Genomic DNA, 17,652 nt, shown 5'->3' on the forward strand with positions numbered 1-17,652 from the left:
TGTCAAAAAATTTTCCGTTCAAACACGGCTTTGACACGTACCTGGATGTTAGTAGGGGATGTTATTCTAGCTGTACTTTAGTCGCTTTTTACGATAGGCAGCAATAGGCAGGTACAATTCTAACGCCCTACCTGCCGGGCTGTCAATTGAGCTAAAAACAATAAAGCATCAAAGTGGGATAGTATATAAAGATTACAGCAATGAGAAGATATTCTTATACATCTTTCCATTAGCACTGTTGCTATGGTTACGGACAGAACTTCCTGTTTGTGATGATGCCATTTGAAGTGACAATATAATACCGGATGGAGTCTGAAATCTTGAATATCAAGTGGCTCGATTTATTACATTTCCTTTCCAATCATTGATGATGTTCACATAATAATCAACATCTATTTGTAAAGTTATCCTGACCAGATGGCCTTTTAACCATGAAACGAGATAATCTTTTCAACTGTTCATGTGTGATATTAATAAGAGATTAGCTAAATGATTGAGCTCTTAATGTTTCTCTGCCTGGCGTTGGCCATAGATGGTGTGTTTGGTACGATGACCGAAAACGGACTGACAAAATTGTGTAACTACTAACACGTTTTCGTCAGCGAATTTTGTACGTACATATTTTGTTGACGAAAACCTATTGTTACGATAGAAGTATATTAGGCTTTGTTTTTTGTTTGTTTGATTAATTAACGTCCTATTAACAGCTATGGTCATGAAAAGACGGCCTTCCATGTATGTGTTGCGTGTATGTTGTGCAAAGTGCGTGTTTTGGGAGTCTGCGTTATATTCATGTTGTGTCTTCTTGTATTGTGGAACTGTTGCCCTTTTTATAGTGCTATATCACTGAAGCATGCCACCGAAGACACCAATCAACACATCCCACCGGGTCACATTATACAGACAACGGGCGAACCAGTCGTCTCACTCCCTGTATGCTAAGCAGGAGCAGAAACTACGACTTTGGTTTGTCTCGGACAGGAGATAGAACCCAGAGCCAAGGGAGGCATTAGGAAAGATAAAGTCAGTTAGGAAGAAGAGAGCAGATACGATCCTAAATTTACAAATTAAAAAACTAAAATAAACACGAACATACTGCAGTCTCCCAGTACACTCACATCGCACAACATACACGCAACACACCGCACACACGTGCTTACATGACCATAGCTGTTAATAGGACGTTAATAAATCAAACAAACAAAAAAATGAAAATATATCCGAAAATGTTACTTTTCAATTACTGATATCACTGTACTGTAAAAATGTGAAATGAAATGGTAGAACTTGCCTTCAGGCTTTGACCGTATTTTTTTCATTTTACTTCACTGTAGACGTAAATATATTTTTTGACAGTACTGTCCAAATTCATTTCGAACTCTTATTTGACTTTCTAAAATTAAAACGTATTCATTGTAAGTATTGTAATTATCAAAATGTTTGTAAATTTTGTAAAATGGAGTGGGATCGGGACTTACATGTAAGGTACACATCATCACAATGTGTATAATGTTTTTTTTTGTTTTATTAATTTAATGTTGTTTTAACAATTAATAATTTAGTCGCCCCACTCCCCGTATGTTCAGTGCTATGCAGGAGCAGAAAATACCACTTTTATAGACTTTGGTGTGTCTAGGCCAGGGACAGAACCCTACCTCACACGGACGAACGCTCAACTCAAGGCCAAAAGTGAGGCGGTGTCGAGGGAGGCATTAGGAAAGATAAGACAGTTAGGAAGAAGAGAAAAGATAATATCCTTAATTTAGTCGCCTTTTACGATCAGCAGGCACAATTCTAACGTCCTACCTGCAGGGCCAGTATATTGGTTAGAACTTACCCCTATCACTTTGAGTGTGATGACCCATGGCTGTAGCTGCATTCATAAGGTGTAAGGGAGATGCTTATATATATATCACACATTTATCAAATATTATGAAGAATAAAATCTTATAAATGTATAGAATTGTGCTTATTAAACTGAGCATTAGCTTTAAATAACGTTTGCATGCATGGTTGGTGGTAATAAATAATAATAAAAAAAGGAAATCACACATTTTAATTTTACAATTGATGTATCTTTATGTTTATTTGCATTTCATAACAAGTTGCAAGACAACTTAAAAATTGATGAACTGGTAGGAAACTGTCTTATAACTGCATATAGTATCAGTTCATTTTGACATGGGATGGGCCAAATATTTTTAATTTTACAAAGATACTTGCCACACACAACTCACAAGGGAGGCAACTCTAGATTGGCTTTAAATAATATGAAATCATCCATTGCTTGATGTAATTTTAATTTTAACTATGTTTGGTTGCATTTGATGTTAAGTAAAACCTTTTTCTACCACAATTGGCCCTGTTATTCAACTCTTAGGGAATCAGATAATCAATGCAGCTGTTGATTGACAATTTGTTTATGCCACACGTGGTATAAACTCTGTACGCATTCTGATTGGCTAACACAGTGAACTTTGACCGATTTACTTATTTCTCAGTGTAACGTCGTCATTTGTCAACGTTATTAATAATCGAGAGACGTTGCATGTCTCAACAAGAGGCCCAAGGGCCGTAACGGTCATCTGACTACCTCGGTAATAGACAAATTAATCATATATGGTGTCATGGTAGCCACCTTCGATTTGGGATCAACCAGATCATATCAGGATCATTTCATGCAAGTTTCAGCTATATCACACTGGTAGAACTTGAGAAGAAGTTCAAAATGTGTTTTTAATATGGTGACTGTAGCGGCCATCTTTGATTTCGGATTGACCCGAAAAATTACAACACTTTGTCGGGACCATTGCCGTGCGCATGTTTTTTTATAGTCCGATAAAGAGTGTAATATTTTAAGTAACCTTGAAAAAGTAACTTGAATAATACATTAAATGAGAAATATTCCATCATAAAGTTGTTCCCAATTCGAAGACTTTTATATGAATGGATTTATCAAAATACGACTTTTGAATAGTTATTAGCGTCTTTTTGTTTATGTATATATCACTATATCTTATTTGCATATCTTTGCAAACACACGTTACCTCATACTCGTCGTATTTCTATCGGCTAATAACGGTTATAATTGTGGAAGAAACAGATCACACGACTCGTGGGTATTGGATATGGAATTTATTCCACACTCGTAAGTTATTTTTTTTTAAAGTTACAAAAGACACGTAACTTTTAAAAAAGGACTCACTCATGTGTAATAAATTCCATATCCAACAACCACTCGTTGTGTAACCTCTACATATCTTCTGTTTGTATATATATTATATTATGGTAAGTTTATTTCTACGTTCACATCTATCACATAAAAGTTATTTAAAAAGTACAAAGCTTGTTAGTTCTTGTATTTCAATGTCATGACAACCGGCAAATCTTCCTATATACGTCAGAATACTTATTGCATGATCTCAATATTATTTGCTCGTTGCGGTAGTTTTAGGGAAATTCGTTTATTAAGAATGCCAAAAAGTTTTAATGAAATCATAATTGTCAATTTTAATATCGAATATACGTTATCGCTAATCAATCTGTACAGTATTATTGCAATCGATTGGGACACATTGCAGAGTGACAGTCGTTTTGCTTGTGTAGACAATACGGCCACCCTAAACACTAATCATTATCGCCTAATTATGTCTAACAGTAGCTAAGGAGCCGATAATGGGCACAATATAACGATCCATTAAATCCTGCAGGAAATCAATCGGAGGCGAGGATAATCAACTTGAAGTTGTCCGCAATTATAAAACACAGCCATGTGGTATAAATGAGTACTGTAAGACAAAGGGTTCAATGCAGTTCATTAATTCTACAAAAGAGGAGCCAATTAGTACGGGCTGAGGCTAAATATGTTCATAAATATATAGGTTTAATCTTCATCCATCAAGTATATATTTAGCGAATAATATTGAACCAAAATATCGATAGAATATTATACAACAATAATTACATATGATAGAAACAATACATGATTTTCAAAATCACGTCGTTAACTCTTAATATTAGTTCAGACAAAACCATTTCGTGTTTTACAACATATAAAAGCTTCTGACCCATTAACTGAATGGGATTTGTTATATGTATGACGAAAAATAAACATTAGTATTGAAGACGCGCCATAATTCAATCCGTCTAGGTTTTACTGCTCCGTATCTAAAGTTAGCGACATAATTTTCCATTTAAAAATCTTTGTAAGCTGGACAATTATCGATTTTATAATATAGCCTGCGTCTTGTTAAGGTACTGATGTGATAAGATCAATAATTAGTTGGTTAATTAACGTCCTGTATGTTATGTTTCGTTCGTGACGTTGGGATGTCCTGTATGCTGTGTTTCATTCGTGATGTGGAACGTCCTGTATGTTGTGTTCCGTTCTTGATGTTAGAACGTCCTGTATGCTGTGCTCCGTTCTTGGTGTTAGAACGTCCTGTATGCTGTGTTCCGTTCGTGATGTTGTTGGGATGTCCTGTATGCCGTGTTTCGTTCGTAATGTTGTTAGAACGTCCTGTATGCTGTGTTTCGTTCGTGATGTTGTTGGGATGTCCTGTATGCCGTGTTTCGTTCGTAATGTTGTTAGAACGTCCTGTATGCTGTGTTTTGTTCATGATGCTGGAACGTCCTGTATGCTGTGTTTCGTTCGTGATGTTGTTGGGATGTCCTGTATGCTGTGTGTTGTTGGGATGTCCTGTATGCTGTGTTTCGTTCGTGATGTTGTTGGGATGTCCTGTATGCTGTGTTTCGTTCGTGATGTTGTTGGGATGTCCTGTATGCTGTGTTTCGTTCGTGATGTTGTTGGGATGTCCTGTATGCTGTGTGTTGTTGGGATGTCCTGTATGCTGTGTTTCGTTCGTGATGTTGTTGGGATGTCCTGTATGCTGTGTTTTGTTCATGATGCTGGAACGTCCTGTATGCTGTGTTTCGTTCGTGATGTTGTTGGGATGTCCTGTATGCTGTGTGTTGTTGGGATGTCCTGTATGCTGTGTTTCGTTCGTGATGTTGTTGGGATGTCCTGTATGCTGTGTTTTGTTCATGATGCTGGAACGTCCTGTATGCTGTGTTCCGTTCTTGATGTTAGAACGTCCTGTATGCTGTGTGTTGTTGGGATGTCCTGTATGCAGTTTTTCGTTCGTTATGTTGAAACATTCTGTATGCTGTGTTTCATTCGTGATGTGGAACGTCCTGTATGTTGTGTTCCGTTCTTGATGTTAGAACGTCCTGTATGCTGTGCTCCGTTCTTGGTGTTAGAACGTCCTGTATGCTGTGTTCCGTTCGTGATGTTGTTGGGATGTCCTGTATGCCGTGTTTCGTTCGTAATGTTGTTAGAACGTCCTGTATGCTGTGTTTCGTTCGTGATGTTGTTGGGATGTCCTGTATGCCGTGTTTCGTTCGTAATGTTGTTAGAACGTCCTGTATGCTGTGTTTCGTTCGTGATGTTGTTGGGATGTCCTGTATGCTGTGTGTTGTTGGGATGTCCTGTATGCTGTGTTTCGTTCGTGATGTTGTTGGGATGTCCTGTATGCTGTGTTTCGTTCGTGATGTTGTTGGGATGTCCTGTATGCTGTGTTTCGTTCGTGATGTTGTTAGAACGTCCTGTATGCTGTGTTTCGTTCGTGATGTTGTTGGGATGTCCTGTATGCTGTGTTTTGTTCATGATGCTGGAACGTCCTGTATGCTGTGTTCCGTTCTTGATGTTAGAACGTCCTGTATGCTGTGTGTTGTTGGGATGTCCTGTATGCAGTTTTTCGTTCGTTATGTTGAAACATTCTGTATGCTGTGTTTCATTCGTGATGTGGAACGTCCTGTATGTTGTGTTCCGTTCTTGATGTTAGAACGTCCTGTATGCTGTGCTCCGTTCTTGGTGTTAGAACGTCCTGTATGCTGTGTTTCGTTCGTGGTGTTGTTGGGATGTCCTATATGCTGTGTTTCGTTCATGAGCTGGAACGTCCTGTATGCTGTGCGTGATGTGGGGATATCCTGTATGTTATGTTGCATGCGTGATGTGGGAACGTCCTTGTGCTGTGTTTCGTTCGTGATGATGGAATATCCTGTATGCTGTGCGTGATATAGGAACATCCTGTATGCGGTTTCGTGCGTTATGTGAGGACGCCCTACATGTTATGTGCGTTCGTGATGTAGGAACTTCCTGTATGCTGTGTTTCGTGCGTGATATTGGAACGTCGTGTATGCTATGTTACGTACGTGATGTGGGAGCATGCAGTGTGTTCGTGTTGTGTCTCCCAAGTGATAGATGCCGTTAGAGACACAGAAGAAGCACATCCTACTAGAGATGCATCGACTTATCACAATTGTATCACTCTCGATGTCAATGCATCGATGCGAAAATTGAAAGTCGATACTATTGCCGATAGTTATATGAATATTGTGATAGTCTCGATAGTATAGCAATTTGCATTCACAACGGTACAAAATGACATTTAAGCATTCTTACTGCACTTAAAACCAAATCATGGGTACTTCGACGTCAAACAGCGGTTGTGCGCGCCACTACATAGGTAGATGTATTGACCACTAGGGGGCGCGCAATCAGTCTGCGCGCATGTAACATCATCAACACAAACATGTCAGACGGCAATGAAATCACGTTTGTTGACAACAAGTAGGCGAAGTCTGCCGTTTGGGTTAACTTTGGATTCGTTCAAAATGGTACAGAAACGGACCACATTCGGCGAAAACACCCATCAATAAACATAAACAAAACAAAATCTGAGATCTTCAAAGAAAGCTGCAAACCTGACGCAAGCTGTAGTCAAACTACCACGCCAAACCGACCAAACGTCATTGCCTTTTTTGGTAAAAAACTTGAATCTACATCCAGCAGATCCAAAGCAATAACAGATTCAATCACACACTTTATTGTAAAGGACTTGCGTCCTTACAGTGTTGTTGAAAACACGGGGTTTAAACACTTGTTGTCTGTGCTAGAGCCAAGGTATAGAGTTCCATCCAGGCAATATTTTTCTGAAAATGCAGTGCCCGAGTTATATAATAGTGTAAAGGAAAGAGTTAAAACCGAACTGAGAAATGCTGTCTCCGTTTCACTGACAACTGATGGATGGACAAGTTGTGCCACAGAATCCATGTGACGGTGACAAGTTGCCACATCAATGAGAAATGGGAAATGAAAAACTTTGTACTACAGGTTTGTAATTTTATGTTAATACATAAATATAAATGATATTTGACCATTTATTATATTTTCTTGAATCTTGTTAACATTTCATTTGTAAGGAATTGAATAGATATATTTTATTTTAATAAATAAAAATGAACTGTAAATAAGTTTATTTCATTTATAAAATAACATTTAAAACGTAAAAATAGAAATTCTGAAATAACTTGTAAATGTAAGATGTGTATAAAATTATACAGTGTTAATACTGACTCTACAAATAAACTTTAAGAAAAAGAATGTAAAAATGTATAAAGCATTAAAAGTAATGAATTTAAATTAAGCTTGTAAATCTATAAAATACAAAAAAAAATAAAAAAAAAAATATCATGCTATATTTTATGCTATTTTGTAGTAGACTTGTAATGCCCGAGAGCTATACAGGGGTAAACATTGCTGCTGTTTTAAAGGTTGCCATTTTGGAATGGAATCTCCCTTCTGATTACCCACCACATGTAAGACAACGCATCCAATATGATTTTCGCCGCAAAGGAGGCAGGCATTTCCTGTCATATTGGTTGTTATGCACATACGCTAAATCTAGCATGTGGTAAAGCCTTGAAAATCCCTAAGGTAGCACGTCTCTTAGGAAGAATGAGACGCATTGTAGAGTATTTTCATCATAGTTCGATAACCACCAACAAACTGCATGAGAAACAAATACTTTTGCAATTACCACGCCATAAGTTGTCAATCGATGTACAAACACGTTGGAATTCAGCTCTGGACATGGCTAGCCGGTTCCTAGAGCAGCAGCCTGCAGTGTATGCTGCACTTACTTGCAGAGAATTGAGAGGCAAAGAAAAGGACATATCCACACTTACTGAAAGTGACATTGAAGATGCTGAAGAACTAGTCAAAGTTCTATCTCCTCTTAAAATAGCAACTACTGCATTATGTGAAGAGACACTGCCCACCTTATCAATTATTAGACCCCTTCAGTATCAGCTTTTAAACAGCCTCATGTTGGAACAGGAGAATGATGATAGCGTTACTCAGGCTGTTAAACGCACTGTGGTTAATGATCTTGCTGGTCGATACAAGAACAACACTGACATTTTGACAAGAGCAACTCTCTTAGACCCACGTTTCAAACCATGCCGTTCCTCTCCGATCAAGAGAGACTTGGAAGCTTTCCATCAACTGGAATTGAAGGCAATCGAACTTGGGAAAAGTGTGCAAGAGAGGCATGTTGTTAAAATGGAGTCTGGGGAATCATCCAGTACAGTTACACCTCCCTCGGGTACCGGAATTACCATCTTCAGAAAATGAGGAACCAGTTATTCCGGAAAAAGTTATTAAACTGGAACCGGGAACCACGGAAAACAAATCCCCCAAACCAGCTAGTGCTATGTCAAGCCTTTTAGGTGACATTTATATCTTAAAAGTGGAGAAACCCAGATCTATTGAAGATCAGGTTGAAAGTGAAGTAAAGGCTTACAAAACAGAACCCCTATCCCTACTGACAGTAATCCATTGATTTGGTGGTCTACCCATTGTGAGAAGTTCCCACCTTTGGCCAATCTTGCCAAAATATACTTGAGTATTCCAGCCACTTCCGTGCCCACAGAAAGGGTGTTTTCCACTGCCGGGGATATAGTCACTGCCCAACGATCAGCTTTAAAATCTGAGAATGTTGACAGGCTCATATTCTTAAAAAAGAACTGGCATCCTGCATAAGACTGGAATTAATTGCAATTCCTGACCTTGTTTGTGTAAAAAAAATTGTATTAACAGTAGGACATTTTATACAAAACATCAAAGGTGAAGATTTCAGGTTTTTCCACTTTTTTGTGGTTTGTAGTGTAATGTTACACTTATGGTCAGTTAGTTTTGTATCAATAAATAATAAGACAAAGAAACATGGATGTGTTTGAATATTTAATTTATTACCAAAGATATGTCAATACCAGTTAGCCAACAAACATTATTGACAATGACCGCAAACATAAACAACAATAACAACTACATTTACAAGCACTGAATATCGATTTGAAATTGAATGACAGGAAAACTATGTTGTTTAACTATCGCAATATTATCGCAATAGTTTGTCAATATCGCAATACTATTGCAATAGTCATTATGAATATCGCAATTGTAAGATTTTGCTCAATAGTCACCCCTACATCCTACCCTGTCACATTACACGACCAGGTACATACCAATATTAACACCGGTTTTCCATAAACATAGTTTTCAAAGCTGGAATTGCTTTTATTGTCTTAAAAATTTTGAAATTATCGATCGTGATTAGTGATACAGCAGTAAAATTGCACATGGCAACATCGATGTGGTTACTACATGTATGACTATACAGGGGTAAAATAATAAAATCATCCGATATCTATGGAAATTGCTATATAGGGTTTGTTTGAGACACAGAGATCACGGAGTGGAAGCTTTATCCTCACCCATGTATTTTAATCAGACTTGGACAATGACTGACATTGTTATAAGTAAGAAGGAAATCAACACTACCGCAGTCGCTTAATTTCAGTGCTAGTTGGTACGTACGAATCTTTGTTTTCGGGTCCTTAGTCAGCCCTGCAGGTAGGGCGTTAGAATTGTACCTATTGGCTCTATTGAATGATCGTAAAAGGCGACTAAAATTTAGGATCTTATCTTTTCTATTCTTCCTTACTGATTTTGTCCTTCCTAATGTCTCCCTTAGCACCGCCTCACTTTTTGCCCGGAGTTGAGCGTTCGCCCGTGTGAGGAAGGCAACAGTTCCACTATACAAGAATACATTACATGAATCTACCGCAGTTTCCCAAAACACGCACCTCGCACAACATACACGCAACACGCAGCATACATGGGAGGCCTTCATTACATGACCATAGGTGTTAATAGGACGTTCATTAATCAAACAAACAAACAAGTATGATGGACCCTTGGGTGCGAAAACAAAAACAAAACAATAAATTCACTACGCCTAATTTACTGCGAATATAAAATGTTCAACTTTACTTGGAGCGGGGATCTTTCTGGCGGCTGTCATTATTGTGTCAACTTCAACGCAAGGGCGGCACTTAGGTATCACTATGTCGGCGTCCGGAAAATGGTTTCGTGCGATAATTTTACTATTTTTTGTCCGATTTCAATCAAATTTGGTATATTGCTTTATATCAATGTGATTTCGGATGAGTTCGATACTGGTCTAATGCCCTCAATATGCAAGAGTTACGGGTCTTTAGAATCTTCCAAACAAATGGTTTCCGCTCGATAGCTTAAATATCGATTTTCCATTTTCAACCAAATTTCATATATATAATGAGATCTCAAATGAGTTAGATAATTGTCAAAATCCGTCAATATTTGCAAGAGTTACGGGACTTTCAAATCGTCAAAACAGATAAATCTATGGTTTCCGTACGATAACTTTAGTATTCATTGTCAAATTTCAACCAAATTTGGTATATTGGTTTATATTAATGCGATCTCGAAGAAGTGATTTGATACTGGTTAAAATCCATCAATATTTGCAAGAGTCACAGGATTTGATAACTTCACCTAATTATTTACAATATTTTCAAAAGTAAATGATTATTTTTTGTGATGCTGTGCAGGCGACACATCCTCTTCCCTGGATTTCTTGTCTTGTTTAAAGCTACCAAAATATTCAATGATAATCCATTTAACGAAAGCACGGTACATTTTTATTGCATGTCTTTAGGGTAAAATGCAAACTTTATCTTTATCACGATAACACTGAATAACGTGGGCATCACCTCGTCCGGTTGTCTGCTTTGCAATAGAATAGTTTTATGTTGCTTGAATAGATAAACGCAATAAAGATAGCTATCACCTCGGCAAAAGTGGTCAATAGTAGCGTTGGTTATTTCTGCAGTTCCCCAAAACTACCTTCTCAGACGCCAAAACCAACCCTATTTGATTTTCTCTCTGCCTAACTCAAATCATTGCAAAGGCCAGAAAAAAGGAGATCGATTTGTGTATGTCGATATAGTTATTTGATATAGTGTCATTTTTTTTCATTTGATGGAACTTATGTTATTGGTTGACCACATTTCTACCTCATCGTTTGCATTTTCATGATATGAAAACATTAACAAATTAGTATTTGAACAAATTTTATTATGTATGACACAAAAACTTCATGTTTCCGAAAAGGATGTCAAAATTGTACTGTATGTAAAGAGAACAATATATATTGGCCCTGCAGGTAGGGCGTTAGAATTGTACCTGCTGCCCCTAATGCATGATCGTAAAAGGATCTTATCTTTTCTCTTCTTCTTAACTGACTTTATCTTTCCTACTGCCTTCCTTGACACCGCCTCACCCTTGGCCTTGAGTTGAGCGTACGCACCCGTGAGGAAGGCTCTGGGTTCTTTGAATACAGATTCATTATTTATTGAAAGAATTTTAAAGAATCTAATTTCCCTATTGGGGCCCCACTTTTTCTGCTTCAGGAGGTCAAACCCTAAATTCATACAAACTCTGTATCCTATTCTAAGACAATAATTTTGACCAAATTTGGTTAAAATCCATGCATAACTCTATGTCCAGTAGCAATTTAAAGGAATTGCCTCAATTTCCCTTATTGAGCCTCGCCCCTCCTGCCCCCAAGTGGTCAGAGCCAAACTTTATACATTTTTGTTCCGCTTCCTCTAAGGATGTTTATTGCAAAATTTTGTTAGAATCCATGCAGAAAAAAGTCTATGACTAGTAGCGATTTAAAGGACTTGCCTCAACTTCCCTAATATGGCCCCGCCCCTCCAGCCCCCGGGGAGTCAGAGCCAACATTTATGCAGCTCATTTATACATCGGCTCTTCGGCACAGGTGAACTAAAAATCCTGATTATATCGCATTATACAATCATGCAATAGGGACAGCAGGTAGCCCTAACTGTAGGATAGCCCCCCCCCCCTCCCTCTTGAGAGTGGGTCAATATAATTTAGAATTTTGCAAATATCATTGAATTTGCTTCAGCAGTTTTGGAGAAGTAGAAAATGTAAGTTAATTTCGGACGACGACGGACAAAGGGCGATTAGAATTCCCGACTTCGTCTCGGGTGACCTAAAATCATACTTTAAGGTTAACAAGACCTTAAACAAGGGGTTCAAAACAGCCTTTGTAAGTCGGTCTTATTATGCCAATACGTAACTCTTGAGCTGGGATCCGACGCGAGAGAAACACAATGGCATATATATCATGTCACAAGGCTCAGACTGGCTTCATTATCCGGTAAAGAACATGTAATCTATTTCAGGAACAAAGTCCCCGACAACACAAGCTTTTCTCTCGATGATTGCAAGAACACGTCGATTAGGCGATATGTCTGTCTCGGCTCTGCTGGTACTTCTCGTCAGTGATACCCAGCTGGTATTTCTGATATTCAAACTCATGAATCCTTGTTGTTTTATCATTACACAATGTACATTCTTTGATAACCAGGATAATGAAATTTATATTATTTGTAGTTCAAAACAATTGTGATAAATAGGTAAAAATTTCCGTTCGTTACATATAAAACGTCAAGCTGACAAAGGTTGTATACATCTAAACTACTAATCGGAATGTCAACTATTTTTGTCGATTAATAAAATAACGTTTGATGTAGTGTATAAAACATGTTAAGACGTCCAGATTGGTAAGTGTCAATCTGTACATGTGGCAAAACGATTGTATATGAAGTCTTAATAACAATATAAAGGTCTGACAGTAGTATTAAGCCGGTGAACAGAATCCAAAGCCTTCCTGACAGGTTTTGACTCCTGGTCGAGAATATAATAGTCTATTACAGTGGTAGTTTCTGGTTCTGGCTAGCGCTCAGCATAATGAAGTGGGACGACTGTTTGGCCCGCTGTCAGTATAATGTGACCGGGTAAGATGTGTTGCATGTTTCAATGGTATAGCAAAATATGAGTTCCATCATACAATAAGACATAACACGAATATACCGCAGTCTTCCAAGACACGCACCTTCCAAACATACACGCAACAAACTGCATAAAAGGGAGGCCTTCCTTACATGACCCTGGCCGTTAATAGGACGTTAATTAATAAAACAAACAAACCAAATATAGTGACAACTGAAAAACCAATCATCCCACTCTTGGTATGTTAAGCGCTAATCAGGTGTATCTCGGTCAGGTTACAGGACCAAGAGTTTAACTTACACGGGCGAGCGCTCAACATAAGGCCTAGTAATTCACACAAGCAAAACACCACATACATGGGAGACCGTCCTTACATGACTCTGGCTGTTAATATGACGTTAGTATACTGATATAACAAGCAACACTTGTCCACTGCCGTCAATACATTTTTATAATCAATGGCAAATTATCATTGCATAGTTATACTTTCACCGTATGAAGCTTTGACAAATTCTGTTGGCATGTTCTCTGTATTGTCCGGAAACTAAAATTATTTTTGAAATAAATAATATTTCGTTACACTGACCTTTGACCCCGAATTCAATCCCAAACTCTTATTCTTATTCTTATGCTTTCATTGTATGAAGTTTGAACAAATTCCTTTGATGTGGTCTCCAAGTTATCGTCCGGGAACTCTGAGACAATCTATTTTTAGTAACAGTGACCTTTGTAGTTGGCATTTTGAACCCCAATTGTACAAAATCAAAAGCCATCAACTCGTTCTCAAGTTATCATCTGGAAACCAAATCCGGACAGAAAGACGGGAACAAACACTGTAGTCTCCTCCGGTTTCACCGACAGGGGACTAATAAACCAAACAAACCAATCCTTACAGGGGCAAGCTCTCAACCAAAGGCAAAAAGGGAGGCGGTGCATAGGTAAGGAAGGAGAAAGTAAGCTAGGAGTAAGATGAAAGATAAGGACAACAGGTACAATTCTAACGCCCTTTCTGTATCGTATTACTTATCATTGGGAAACGTGACACACATCGATTCATTGAATAGCTTTTAAAGTTTTTAGTTTAAAACTGAGGTAGACTACCTATAGACATAAGCACACTATTTTAAATTCAGATACCCGAAAGAATTGATTTTCTGCTTAAAAGGTCTTATGTTTTCAAACATGAGAAAACACAAAAACAAAACGTGCATTATTACTCTTAATAGTTATTAGGGGGAGAAGTAGAAATCAAGAATGGTTACAGTGGCCTATGATGGTCTACTGCTAGGTACAACATTAAGGAAGATCAAAAACAGTTACAGTGGACTGTGATGGTCTAATGCTAAGTACAACATCAAGGAAGAAGCTGCTGTGCTATGAGCCGAGATATAAATGGAAAATTCAGCGAACCAAACCAGGTTGTAATTTCTGACCGGAAATGTTTATTAAATTGATACAAGGAGTGTTAGTTGATGTGTCTACATACAATAAGACCTTAAAGTAACCATCTCTGTCAATCTTGTTACTGTGGTTCCTAATATAGCTATGTACTACGAACAATGTCTAATTAGCTGTTAATAGGACGTTAATTAAACAAACAAACAAACAAACAAACATACATTAATACCTTAAAGTAACCATCTCGGTCAATCTTGTTACTGTGGTTCCTAATGTAGCTATGTACTACGAACAATGTCTACATACATTAATACCTTAAAGTAACCATCTCAGTCAATCTTGTTACCGTGGTTCCTAATATAGCTATGTACTACGAACAATGTCTACATACATTAATACCTTAAAGTAACCATCTCAGTCAATCTTGTTACTGTGTTTCCTAATATAGCTATGTACTACGCGAACAATCTAGTTACTATGGATCTTTTAGTTTTGGTTTTAGTGAACAATGCGAAACATTCCAATTCTTAAAGAATAGAGAAACATTAAAGCCAAATAAGTTCAATCTAGTCTTTATATTTTTAATGACTTTGTTTCGTTGTGGATATATAAAAATACCGTATGGTGAAGTGCTGGTTTTCATTGATTATATGTAAAAAAATAATCGTCAGTCTTCTTCCAGACATGGGTTGTTGAAATCCATCTTAAGCTACTTATTTTACTCCCATGTCTTTAGAGTATGGATATCGATTATGAATATAACCGATATCTAATCACCTCATAATTCCTTGCGCTGCGGCTCTTTGCTGTATTTAAGTAACTTCAATTGACTTCTGATTTTTTACATCTTCCTTCAGATATAACAGTTTCTTATTTTCCATTAAACATGTTATAATTTCATGTCCTCAGAAATGACAATTTTCCAGATATTGCCATCTAGAAATTAACGCGGATATGTATTGACTATAGATGTAGTTAAATACACGGTTTTTCCAACGGTCACCATAGCAATGGGAAAAAAAGTTGAATGCCCTATTGTCAGTTATGGCAGTCGAATGAAAGGACCTATTCGATATTTAATAATTCCATAAAAACAGCTGCCAGTATATGTCGAGTGGTTTTATGACCTTCATAATTTTGGTCCTAAGGTTAAACCTCCAAACGTTACTATAATTGTATATATACATCTATAACATTAAATAGATCCTGACATTATACTGTTATTTAAGTATTATAAATTCTTAACGCGCGTTATTCAATTTGTCTGCAATCCTAGGAAACTTACAAAGCCATCAATCCAGTTCAATGTTTTTTTAATACAAACTGTAATCTACACTGTTATCAATTCAACCAATTCAAAATTCCCGATGCCCTCAGTGAAGCCTCTTCTTATTACGTCATAAGTAGCGCCGACATTATTCGCGGCAAAATGTCCATGAAAATATGCATAAAATATCAAAGAAACACAATTTAACAAAGCATGACAATATATTTATTGACTCGTGCCCTATCCGGGCCTCGAACTCACGATCTCGCGGCACCCAATCGCCTAGCCAAACATACCTGCACCTTCTACCACTGCGCCACATCCCCAAAAAGGATGTTTCTATGACGAAGTGATAGTCGGTTCGATATGCTGACATGATCACTGTGGAAATTGTCAAATAAATGGAAATATGCATATAATCCTCATTGCAGTTCCAACATTTAAATCAAATCGTTCCATCTTAAGGATATTTTAAACATTTTAAAATCACACTTACAATTATTTCTGCAAACAACAATTGTATTTTTATCAGTCCCGAACAAATATGTCACAGTGTTCCAGCTTACCTGTCATCGACATTGTGGTCGTTTTTGTGAAGAAACTTACTTTTGAATTTATTAAAATATATATTCGTATATAAAGTCATTTAACCGAAGGTCAGAGTGACCTATTGCCATAGTGCGACGTCCGGCATTCTTAGGGATTTTCCATTAAAAAGCCTACTTCTTCTTTACCCCAATGTGGATTACAAGAATAAGTACATCACATGACAGAATACTGGATTCTGATTGGCTACACACATTAGTACTATTTGCAATAGTGCGCGGGCAAGCGGGCGCTATCAAGTGGCGCGAAACTGAATGTGAATGTATTGTGACGTCACAATTACATAACGTCATTATAACGTTGCGCATCGACAAAGACGTCAAGATGGCGGACAGGCTGTTGTGTGCGGGGATGAAAACAAAACAAGAGGCCCATGGGCCTTAACGATCACGTGACATCCAATAGTAATTTGTCATTTAAGGGCCAACATAATAGCTATGAGGGACTTTAACACATGGTGTGTTAATTTTTTTCCCTCCTGTATTCAACACAGAAGCTGAAGTAAATATGAACTGATGTTGATGAAACTCTGTATGCAATGAGGTCTTGGATGAATTTGCATACTGGAACAATTTATCATAACTGAGGTCAGGTGACCTAAAAATTTAAGCCATTTGGACCCCACCCCTCAGCCTTTGGGGATGAGACAGGGTCAAAATGACACAATAGCAAAATGTCCTCTTGTGGTTATAATGTGAATCAAAAGTTTGAACAATATCCAGTAGAAAATAAACAAAATATACCCAAGAAGTATTCAGTATAAACTATAACAAACTTAGCCTCCCCAGGGGCAAATATAGAGGCCAAGGGTATATAGAATTCACAATTTTGATAAAGCACCACAATATCTTTAGAACAAAAGGTCCAATAATAGCATTATTACAAAGGACATGAACTCTTTAATATAGTTACCGTCGAAAAATTCCCTTTTTCAAACTCATCCTAGATCTTGTTGATATAAGGCTACATACAGAGTTTCATCAAATCAGTTCACATTTACCAAAGTTATCTCGTTCACAAGCACAATGATAAAATTAGAACAAAGGGCAATTACTTGTACGTTACTGTCGAATAATTCCCATTTTTGAACTCGTATGAAATCTTGTTGATATAAGGCTACATACAAAGTTTCATCAACCTCGGTTAACATTTACTCAAGGCATCATTTTCACAAAGTAAAGTTAACGCACGATGGACAATAGGCTATTGCAGTAGGTCACTATGACCTATTGAAAATAAAGCAAATAATGCTCATAAATGTGTTTTTCCAATATCAATTAAAATAGATTTGACCCCTAATCAGGGGAAAGTCTGAGATGCCAGGGCCATGAAA

General features: G+C 37.5%; 2 protein-coding genes across 2 annotated transcripts; both read right to left on the reverse strand.

The window, feature by feature from the left end:
• Positions 1-4,286: 4,286 nt before the first annotated feature.
• LOC138334021 (110 kDa antigen-like) lies at positions 4,287-5,045 on the reverse strand. The gene has a single exon (XM_069282740.1). It carries the CDS (start codon positions 5,043-5,045, stop codon positions 4,287-4,289), a length of 759 nt encoding a protein of 252 aa, XP_069138841.1.
• A 98-nt stretch (positions 5,046-5,143) lies between these two features.
• LOC138334022 (variant surface antigen E-like) lies at positions 5,144-5,665 on the reverse strand. The gene has a single exon (XM_069282741.1). It carries the CDS (start codon positions 5,663-5,665, stop codon positions 5,144-5,146), a length of 522 nt encoding a protein of 173 aa, XP_069138842.1.
• Between the last annotated feature and the right edge of the window lie 11,987 nt (positions 5,666-17,652).

This window comes from Argopecten irradians, chromosome 10 (genome assembly GCF_041381155.1).
Source record: "Argopecten irradians isolate NY chromosome 10, Ai_NY, whole genome shotgun sequence".
Taxonomy (NCBI): domain Eukaryota; kingdom Metazoa; phylum Mollusca; class Bivalvia; order Pectinida; family Pectinidae; genus Argopecten; species Argopecten irradians.